Raw genomic sequence first — 12,274 nt, forward strand, 5'->3', positions numbered from 1 at the left:
ATTCGCATCAAAACGCAACAATCATCCAACAGATGTGAATGGAATAAGGCATGCTGGTCAAAATCAGCAACAAGCAGGCAACAACATCAACAACAACAACATTCATTCATCGCTAGATTCAAACGCGAGAGCTTTTAATGCTAACAACAATAACAACGTGAAAAACAACAACAATAACAATAATCACATCAACAACAACATGGAAAGCAACAACAACAACAATAACATCAATCACATCAACAACAACATGGAAAGCAACAACAACAACAATACCTCACACTTTCCGAAAACGGTGCCTCCTGACTTGCTTCAATTTCAGCAACCAGCTTGCCATAATGCGTGCATATCACCGTGCAATAACATTAACAACAACAACAACAACAACAACAACAACGACAATAACACCAGCAACTTACACAAACTTGTAATAAGGAAACATCTACAAAACGCACACCTAATTGCCAGCACATCAAATAATACTGGTAACAACAACAGCAGCTGCAACAACAACAGCAGCTGCAACAACAACAGCAGCTGCAACAACAACAGCAGCAGCAACAACAACAATGCATTCGAAACTGTCCAATCAAAAGTTGGCAAAATGAAGAGTTTGAAGAGCGAAAAACCTCGTTGGGCACCTTACAACAGGCAGCATAAGAAAAATAATTCATTCGCTAGAGAAATTGGGAATGAAATTCAAAAAGTTTCCAACAATTCGCCAGACGTAACCAAAATTGCTCGCAACAGTAGGTTGAAATATGCCGCGAACAACAACACAGGCAGTGTCGTTGGTGATGGGAACAATGGCAATGAAGAGCAAGATGATGGTGACCTGAAAGATGGTTCACAGTGCGACGGCGATGGTCTCGCGACCGATGCTGCTACTGTCGAGTCTACGAAGTTTGAGATGAACGGCAGCAACAAAGTTGCCCAACAACAACAACAACAACAACAATTGCAACATTATCAGCAACATCAACAACGATTACAACATCAACAGCATCAACAGAGGCATCAACATCGCTTCAAAAATCAATATGGCATTCATCACCGGCACCACCATCGATTACAACAGCACCATCAACACAACCTCCCAGTTCAAACCAATCCCATTCACCCATCAAGTCTTTATCATCATCATCAACAACCACAAGATCTTCATTTTCAACAACAAACTCAATCTACCAGCAACAACAACAACAGCAACATATTCTCACCTAACTTCTTTCATCAACCTCCCGATCTTGCACTTCAAATCACTCCATCATCCTCTTCCTCCAACTCATTACCATCCCACCTACCTCACAATCTCCACTTCCAAACGATCGATCTCTCACTCTACCACGGGGGTCCAGAGCTCTCTCAGAAGCACATCCCTACTTTAATAAATCCAACATGGCTGTACATGGCGGCGCTGCAGGATTTCCATCGGAGACGGGCTGTGGTTGCGGCATATTTGGAGAGGCAGCAGTCGCTACTGCAAGTCAACCAGCAAAAACTAATTGCCGAAATAAGTTCAAACAGAGGAAAGAAGTTTAAGAATGATGTTGATGTGGCTGGTGATGATAAAAATGATGCTGAAGATGATGTTGACGACGATGATGATGAAGATGAAAAGATTATCGTTGATGGCGCTAGTGGCGATGATGATTATGGTGACGAGGGCTCAGGTGCCTGTGACGATGATGATAAAGATTGTAACGTTAAGAAAGAAAGTGATAACGCAGATGATGAGCAGAGATTCGGTGATGATAAAGATGTCGCTGACAAAATTAGCAATGATGATGATGATGATGATGATGATGATGATGATGACGATTTGGATGTTGATGATGATGATGGTGAGACAGCTGGAGTTCGTAAGGAGGGAAAAAAGCTTTGTGACGGTGATGATGACGCGGAACATTACGGAAAGAAAAAGAAAAACACCATCTTAAAAAATGATGACAATATAAACGAGAATGAAAATAATAATAACAACAACAACAACCACAACAACAACAACAACAACAACAACAATAATAATAATATTATTATTAATATTACAAATAATATTGAATGAAGCATTGTCGCGCAAATGGCGTTATTATTTATATGACTGAAAATGTATGGTTAACTGATTGATCGATCAATCGATCGATTGAATGAATGAATGAATGAATGATTGTTTGATTGATTGATTGAATAAATGATAGAATACATGACTGATTGATTGATTAACAGATAAACGGATTGAATGGTTGGTTGATTGATTGACTGATTGATCTTATTACAAAGAGAAATATATTTGAATGCTTATGTTTGTTTGAAAATGGCTTGATCTGTGGTCTTGATTTCTTTAATAAATTATAACATTTTAATTTTTCATGATGTTTTTTTTTCTCTTTCTGTCTCTTTCTATGTCTTTCTTGTTTTTTCTCTATCTTACACTTTCATAATTTTTTCTCTTCCTCTTCTTTTCTTCTCTGATAGGTTTTTCTCTCTCTCCCTCCCTCTCTCTTTCTCGCTCTCTCTCTCTCTCGTTTTCAAATTTAACTAAATTATTTTATTAAAATTTAAATTAATTCATTTTTAAACCGAGTTAAAAAATCACATTAGAAATAAAAATTCTAAAAGACGGTGTCTGAAATTTTTTATCCTGTAAGAACGCTTCGACAGTGTTTCAATAGAAAAATAATTTATCATATTGATCGTTCATTTAATTCACATTTAAACAATTGTGAATGAATGAATCAGCGAACGAACGAATGAATAAGAGAAAGAATGAATGAACGAACGAATGAATGATTAAATGAATAAATAAATAAATGAATGAATGAATGAATGACTAAATAGATAAATAATTATATACGCATAATTTATCTAATTATAAATTTATTATTTTTTTTAATTAAAAATGACTTGAAAACGTGTAAAAAATAAAAAACAGATATATATATATATATATATATATATATATATATATATATATATGGTGCATATTTGGAGTTTATATATCATATAATAATAATTATATAATAATAATAATTAACATCTGTCCCGTTAATTTGATTTTCAGAAGTTTATTTAGTAGATTAGGAATAAAGTTATTAATACTATTATTATATGAATAAATAATAAATAAGTGAATGAACATTAAAAAAAAGCAATTTAGTCAACAAATTAAATAGCTAGTTAATTGGTTCGTTAATTAATTAGGTGGTTTAATTGATGAATGAAATCGTTAAAAATGTTGCAGAGGTATTTTATGCATACAATTAATTAAAAAAAAAAACTATATATATATATATATATATATATATATACAAATAATACCATACAATACAATACAGTAATTGCATTTTTTTTGTATAACGCAACTATTACTACCACCACCACAACGATTACGATGACGACGACGACGACGATGACGACAACCAAATGAAAAAATGACGTCACTAAATTTTTCTAATTAAAAATAAACGGAGAGGAGATTGATTAATACAATTGAATGAAATTTATAATGGGTATATATATATATATATGTATATATATATATATATATATATATATATTTATGTATTGAATTATATATATATATGTATATATATATATGTATATATATATATTTATGTATTGAATTATATATATATATATATATATATATATATATATATGTATATATATATATATATATATGTGTGAAGCTACTTCGATGCTTAATCAAATAAGTTATATATATATATAAATATGTGTGATGCAAGTATAATGTTAAATATCACAAACACTAACAGACGAACGTACAATATGGAAAGCCGAAAAATGTGAAAATATTATCTGATAACAATGAGGATGATGACGAAGAAGATGATATTGATGATGATGATCTTGGAGTTGTCGATGATGATGATGATGACGAAAAATGGTGAAAATAATGTTAATGATGATGCTAATAGGTAATGAGAAGAACTGTTTTGTCGATGGAATTTGTGTTGTTGGTTGTACGGATGTATGTTTCTATATGTGTGTAAATGTTTGTATGCGTGAGTGTGTGTGTGTGTGTGTGTGTACGTGTGTGTGTGTGTACTGCAAGGAAAGCCAAACTGGATGTGACTCGGCTAACAGAACCGTCAGCTAGAAATTTGTTCCGCGAAGCATTGTGTGGTGAGTTTTCAACAAATGAGAGCACAGAATGGTCAAATGTCAAGCAGATTGTGGAGATAGCTGCGGTTAATGTGCTTGGATATCAGCGTATTAAGCATAGGGACTGGTTCGACGATCAGGATACGGAGGCACGTGAGCTGCTGGACAACATGCACAGCACCCATCTTTCTTGGATAGATGACAGAGGCAACTGCGTCAAGAAAGCATGCTACACGCAAGCACGCAGTTTTGCACAGAGGAGGCTTCGTCAGATGAAGGAATCTTGGTGGTCTGCCAGAACTGATGAATTGCAAGTAGCGGCCGGCCGCGGGAACATGAAATCATTTTACAGAAATCTGAAAACTGTGTTTAGTCCCCGCAGCTCCGATAGTGTCCCGGCACTGTCTAAAAATGGTCAAACACTCATCAAGGATGGCCATGGAATCCTGGCTCGTTGGGCTGAACACTTCAACAGTGTGCTAAATCAAGAATCTCGGTTTGATGACTCAGTCCTTGCTGAGTTGCCTGACTGGAGCATTGCAGGTGATCTTGATGATTCCCCTAGCCTGTCTGAAGTGGAAAAAGCAATCACCCAAATGTCGAATGGAAAAGCTCCGGGTTTGGACGGGCTGCCGGCAGAACTCTTCAAATGTGGTGTCATCGAACTTAAAACCAGGATTTTAAGGATGCTCTTATCATTCACATATTCAAACGGAAAGGGAATCGTTCATGCTGTGATGATCACAGAGGCATTTCTCTGCTATCGATTCCTGGAAAAATATTGGCCCGCGTGATCGTCAATGATGTTGGTATCCTTCCAGAGGGTCAGTGTGGCTTTCGGACTGGTCGTGGTACTATGGATATGATTTTTACCGCCAGACAACTTCAAGAAAAATGTCGTGAGCAACAACGCGAACTTTTCTTCGTCTTCATAGATTTAACAAAGGCGTTCGATTCCGTCAACCGTTCAGCGTTATGGAAATGTCTCAAAAAGATTGGTTGTCCTCCGATTTTAGTGTCGATTATTTGCTCCTTCCATGAAGGCATGAGGGCAACAGTAGTTGAAAATGGTGATCGATCCCCGGACTTTGAGGTGACGAATGGTACCAAGCAGGGGTGTGTCATGGCTCCCTTGCTGTTCAACATTTACTTCTCCCTAATGCTTCGAGTCGCCTTTCAACATTGTGTAGAGGGCATTCCAATCTGCTATCGCATGGATGGAGATGTTTTCAACATCAAACGCCTACAGACGAAGTCAAAAACACAAACCACAATAGTCCGCGACCTGCTCTTTGCGGATGACTGCGCTTTGGTTGCACATACACAAAGTGAAGTTCAGGCTCTGTTCAACTGTTTCCACACTACTGCAGAAAGGTTTGGACTCACGGTGAGCAGAAAGAAAACAGAGGTTCTGCACCAAAGCTATCCTATTTCGTCGGATTCTAAAGCCATCGTAACTTTTGGGGCTCGCAGTTGAACGCTGTGGATCGATTTTGCTACCTTGGTAGCTACCTCTCCAACACTACTGCAATCGATGATGAAATTACGGTTAGGATTGCCAAGGCTGGTGCTGCTTTTGGTGGTTTGAGTGGACGACTCTGGAAGGAACGGGGTGTGTCGTTGGCTAATAAAATATCTGTCTATAAGGCAGTTGTGTTAACCATTATGTTGTATGGATGTGAGATATGGATTACTTATAGGCGCCATATACGTAGACTCGATCAGTTTCATATGAGATGTCTACGGGTTATCGCTAACGTTAAATGGGAGGATAGAGTGCCAAATACGACTTGTGGTATCTTGGGTATCGAGGCGTTTTTGTTACAGGCACAGTTTCGTTGGTCGGGACATGTCATCCGCATGCCGGACACAAGAATTCCCAAACAGGTGTTTTTCGGACAGCTGGCTTCTGGAGTTCTTCTGGAGAAAACCTAAAAAAAGTCGGACTGGATTCTAAAACCTTGGGTGTCGTTGCGCTCGAGCGTTCACAGTGGAAGACACGCTCACAAGCGGCAGTTTCTGCCTTTGAGGAGGCGCGCATTGCAGCTCTAGTTGGAAAAAGAGGACGGCGTAAGCAGGTGGCCCGGGATGGTAACAGCACAGGGGTGTGGGTTTGTGGAACCTGTGGTCGTCGATGTTCATCAAGAATAGGCTTGTTCTCGCATCAAAGGACTCATCAATGACACAATCCGTCGAACGCGACGATGTATTCCATCGTGTGGGTGTGTATTTGTGTGTTTGTGTATCTTATATATAGAAGTGGAGGTTGAATCAAATATAAAATTATATAAATAAACAAGTGAATGAATTAGTAAAGATTAAACGAATGCTAGATTAAATAAATAAATTAACTAGAAAAAATGAATAAACAAACAATAAACAAACATAAAATAAAATAAATATTGATTAAATAATTTAATAAATCATTCCAATATGTGTCGGTATGTATGGTTTTGCAGGTTTTTGCCCTATGTGTTTGTGTCTTAAGTACTCTGAAAATGAACTTAAAATTAAATCGAACTTACAAAAACTCCTTTAAACACTCTTTTCTCTTTCTCTCTCCATCCCTCTCTCCTTCTCTCTCTTACTTTCTTCTTCCATCCATCCCTCTACCTTCCTCCTCTACCTTCCTATGAAAGCGTTTGGGTGCATACGTGTGTAAACTTGAGTATTCGTACGTGTGTATATATGTTTGTGTGTACGTGTGTGTACGTGTGTGTATATGTGTGTGTATGTGTGTGTGTGTGTGTGTGTGTGTGTGTGTGTGTGTGTGTGTGTGTGTGTGTGTGTGTGTGTGTGTGTGTGTGTGTACAGCTGTCTGCAGTGCGATTACAATAGCGTCGGCATACTGTTCGGACATAAAATTGAAATTATTGAATGATGAAATTTCAATGCATCAGCGATTTTAACCGCAGACATTTCGCTCGCATTTTGATGATGATGATGATGACTAAGGTGATGATGATGATGAGTAAGATGATGATGATGACTAAGATGATGATGAGGATAGTGAAGATATTGATGATGGTGAAGATGATGATGAAGATGATGATGATTACTAAAATGATGATAATAATGATGACGACGATGAAGATGACAAGATGATATTTTACTCTCATGTGAAAATGGCTTTCACGACGATGATGGCTGTTATGGTAATGATGGCGATAATAATGATGTTGATGACAATGAAGATGATAATTATGCTAATCAATGTATCATGATATCAATGACAGAATGATGCGCTGATATGCCTGAAAATGAAAAATTATGATACCGTATCATATGTTTGAAATATAACTAAGCTAATATAATATATAAATATATATATATATATATATATATATATATATAAAGAGAGAGAGAGAAAAAGAAAAAGAGAGAAAAAGAGAGAGAGACAATGAGAGAGAGAGAGAGCATTGAAGTTAGATGAATAGAGAGGTTGGTTTTCCATTAAATTGCATAGGTTGAATATGTAACTAAATCCCAAGTCATTTCATATTTGTAATAATGATGGAACAGTTAACGATGATAATAAAAATACTGTTATCATAACTACTACTACCTACTACTACTACTACTACTACTACTACTACTACTACTACTACTACTACTACTACTACTACTACTATTACTACTGCTGCTACTACTACTGCTACTGCTGCTACTACTACTACTTCTGCTACTACTACTGCTGCTGCTGCTGCTGTTGCTACTGCTATTACCACTACTACTACACAGACTGCACACATATACGCTCAGATACACACACACATACATGCATACATAAACAAATATGTGTGTGTATGAATGTTTGTATGTATGTACTTGTGCATGTTTGATAGTTCATTCACCTGACGAATGTACCATATATCTATTATTTTAATATCAATCAGTCAAATAGATCAATCAGTCAACCAATCGATCAATCGATTATTCAGTAATTCAATCAACCTGTCAATTAATTAAAAATCACTATAGAATAAATAGAATAAATAAAAATAAAATAAAATAAAGAAAAAATAAGCATAAATAAGCATACAGAAAAGACAATAATACACCGTGCTTGAGTTTCTAAACATAAAAAATTTAATCTCAAAAACAAACAAGTGCTTCATCGATAAAATAAAATACAATCTCCATGCATGTAGTATGTATGTCTGTGTGTGTGTATGTCTGTGTATGTATGCGTGTGTATGTGTGGGTATGTATATATGTGTGTGTATGTGTTTTGTTTATTTGTACGTGTATGTATGTATTTTATGTATGATTGTATTTATATCTGCTTGTCTGCAGGTATGCGTATAAATGTTTTCTTTAAAATATGAAACATGTACGTACATACACACATGTTGAATGCGTAAGTTCAAATTTGTAATGAAAGTCATAAACATTCGAGAGCATGATGATATATTTTAGAGACATTCCCTAAACAACCGATCAAGCTTTGGTTTGTTTTACGAATATTCATCCACCCAATGGCCGTATTTAGGTACATGCCTAGTATACGTGACCATTTAGGTATAGGTATTTCTATATAAATACCTTGCGTACCGGTAATTTTTAAACTGGTATTATTATGTACATCCGACTTAATACGTTTGGATTTTTCAAAATTGAAAATCAATACGGATTGGTCGGAGAAATTTTTTGTTATAAAATTTAATCCTCTACGCCCAAAATGGAGAAAAAGGAATGTTTATTATTGGACAAACAAGCAAATTAACAAACAAACAATCACACGAAAAAACGAATGAACAAGATATAAGATGTATGGGTTCTATTTTATTAATGTTGCATCTTTTTTATACCACCTTTGTCTATTTTTGTATGTACATATTTTAGAATGTATGCGATTGTATTTGAGTTGTACGTTTGTGTGTTTGTGTTTGTATATTATTTGTGTTTGTGTTTGTGTGTTAACGGTTTAAACGGAAGTCTGATTGCAGGGATTTTCATCGCTTTTACGTTTTTTTTGTTATAAAATGACTTTTAGAAATTTCTAAATCTGAAAAATAATGTTTTTTATTTTTTATGCAGTTTTGTATCAATTCATACAGTTATGTTTTGTATTTTGTATCCATTAATACAATCCATGTTTGTATATTTGCCTCAACCACAATAAAATTCATCAGTTTTGTATGTTGAATTCATACAGCAATATTTATGCTTGTACTTAGTACTAAATTGTGTTTTCGTATGGGTGCATTTACTCTCAAACCCATAAACATCCGACAAAAAATTTGTTGGCAAATTTATAGGGAAAAAATTTTTGCGACTGAAGCTTTTAAAGATCCATCTATTAATTATTGCATTCATTTATTTGTTTGTTCGTCTGTCCATTCATTCATTCACTCATTCACTCATTCATTCATTCATTCGTTTATTTATTCATTCACTTGTATATTTATTCATTCGTTTTTCAAACATTCACAATGTTGAATTGTGTGTTTGTTTATTAGCTTTCGCTTTTGTTTATATGAATAAATAAAAATAAATATATAATTAACTACAGGATATATATATATATATATATATATCATATATATATATATATATATATATACCATCATAATCATCATCAAAGACATAATGACATCATCATCTTGACTTAGAGAGGGCAGGTCTTATCAATAGATTGAGATTTCTCCTTAATTGCCTTCATCATGGTCTTGCGTTTCAGCCGGAGTGAGGCGTGTAGGGGCTTCTTGAAAATTAACGACGACGATGACGATGGCGACAATGCCGGTAATGATGATGACGACGACGGTGATGATGGTGGCGGTGAAAGTTGCTGCTGACGGATTTGTTGATCTCGCTGTGTTTGTTGTTGTTGTTTTGGTGATGACGTCATTGCCAAAGGTGATGTTGTTTGCTGTTGATGATGTTTTTGAACGTTATTTGCCTGCTGCTGCTGTTGTTGTTGCTGGATGTGGTGGTAATAATGATAACGACGTTCTAACGAGCAAATATTTTGTTGTTGTTGTTGATGGGGTTGTTGGTGACATGAATCGTAGTCGTAACAATCTTGTTGTTGCTGCTGCTGATAGCGATGGAAACGTTCTTGTTGCTGTTGCTGTTGTTGTTGTTGTTGTTGATGATATTGATATTGATGTTGTGGTTGGTGTTGCTGATGCTGTTGTTGTTCTTCAATATGCCTCTCATAGCACAACTCAAAAAATGGATTGTTTCTTGAGAACGGCGACCGACTAATTTCATCAAAGCCAGCACCAACACCACTGATGAAGCCGTCACTACCTTTGCCACCACTAGCGTTAACATCGACGCTACCAAGTCCACTCACATAGTTTTTATCTAAGTTGTAGTAGTAGTGGTGGGGGTGGTTGTTTGAGTTGGTAAATTTTTGATTTCTGTTCAGAATCCCATCACTATTGGAGATCTCCTTACCAGAACCAAGTGCTCTGGCTCTGGCGAGAGATTTCGGAAGATAGTATTGTTGCTGTTGTTGTTGTTGCTGCTGCTGAAATTGCTGCTGCTGTAGCATTTGTTGTTGATGGTACTGATGTTGCAAATTGAATATTTGATGTTGTTGTTGGAAGAGATGATGATGTTGTTGGTTGTAAAATTGGTTGTTTTGTGGAGTGTGTGACTGGTCTGCATAACTTTGATGTTGTTGCTGTTGCTCTTTATGTTGATACGTTTTTGAGAGTGAACTATCAGCGTTGCTATGAACAACAACATCAACTCCATCAACGAAGCCGACATCTTCAACACTACGTTTTAGTTGCTGAGTTGCATCCGATGTCTCAGATGAGTTCAGTCTCATGCCTATTTTCTCGATGTTGTAGTAGTCGAGCAGCGTGTTGCGGCGATGTGACGTTATGAAATAATCTGTGTTTGCTTTCGAAATTTTATCTTCAATGTAATTTCTCTCACTGTTGTGGTCACCATCGCCGCCACTTGCACCACCATCAGTGGTCCGACTGACCAGAGCAGCAGCATCTTCATGAACGTTGTTCCCGAGTGTAGCAGAACCACTGCAGGCCACGACGGCAGCGCACGTGTCGTCCCGTCCACCGTGCTGACAAATGGGATCGGAGGTCCTCCTCAATACAGAAGAACTTCTTTCATCTTTGCCGCCCAGTGCTTCAACTTCTTCCTGCTTCAAATTTGCAGCAGCGTCAGATGACGAACTTCGAATTTTTCGATTTTTGTTCAAGTCTGTTTCTGTGTCCACCATTTTTGAGGCATCCAGCTTGGAGGAGGTTGACCCCTGAGGGACCCCCAGGAAAGATCCTGGATGCAGTTTCTGCTGGATCCCGTACGATCTGTAATTGTAGGTGTACATGTTTGTACATGCAACGTGTTTCCAGGCAGCATTCGTACGCAACACAGGTTAGCATGATCTCGTAGGAACAAGTAAAAAAAATGATTAATACTTTTGACCTTGTTAATAAATGCGGAAAAATTTACAATATTTAAATAAATTGACAAAAACACACGTACAGACTAAACTGAAGAATAATATCAACAAAACAAAAAAAAGCAGTATAATTACTTGTATCCCACGCCAGCGCCACCCCCAGTAGCAGCAGCGGCAGAAGTTGAAGCAGCTGTGGTGGGCGAGGCATCAACTCTGTCTTCAGGAGATTCAACGAACGATTCGTTCTCGCACTGAACAGTGATGTCGACGGCACAACCTCGCGACAGACGCTTGTTCACTGACGCCTTCCTCGCCGCTTCCTTGTAACATTCTTGCGCGTCGTGAAGTCGGCTCATCCACTGTGCCTGCATTGTGTGTAGTGTGTGGTGGTGCAGAGTGAAGATAAGTGGAAGGGGGTGTGGGGGTGGTTTAGTTGGTTGGAATGAATGAATGAATGAATGAATAAATGATTGAATGAATGAATGAATGAATGAAAAATCCGCAAGTAAATGAGCAATGATTTGATTGATTAAACAATTTCGAAATTGAAAAGTTGAAAAATCTAACAAAAAATAATGCAACTAAAAATATGTAGGGTATAAAAAATAAAAAGTAAATTTAAGCAAGAAACAAACCTGTTAACGAAAGCTCAAAAAAATTGTTTGGAAGTTGAAACTATTTGAATGAATAAATGAACGAATGAATGACTGAATAAATGAAGAATAAAAGACTGAGTGATTGAATGGACGACTGATTAAATGAACGACG

General features: G+C 36.7%; 1 protein-coding gene across 1 annotated transcript in view; it reads right to left on the reverse strand.

Annotated features, from left to right (window-relative positions):
• Window positions 1-9,733: 9,733 nt before the first annotated feature.
• Window positions 9,734-12,274, reverse strand: part of HELRODRAFT_160914 (hypothetical protein) — a gene marked incomplete at both ends in the record, with an annotated part of 7,455 nt that continues 4,914 nt past the window's right edge. The window contains 2 exons of the mRNA XM_009017838.1: window positions 9,734-11,411; window positions 11,642-11,871. Coding sequence (XP_009016086.1) covers window positions 9,734-11,411; window positions 11,642-11,871 — 1,908 coding nt within the window. The remainder of the gene's footprint in view (window positions 11,412-11,641; window positions 11,872-12,274) is intronic.

This window comes from Helobdella robusta (assembly GCF_000326865.2).
Source record: "Helobdella robusta unplaced genomic scaffold HELROscaffold_2, whole genome shotgun sequence".
Classification (NCBI taxonomy): domain Eukaryota; kingdom Metazoa; phylum Annelida; class Clitellata; order Rhynchobdellida; family Glossiphoniidae; genus Helobdella; species Helobdella robusta.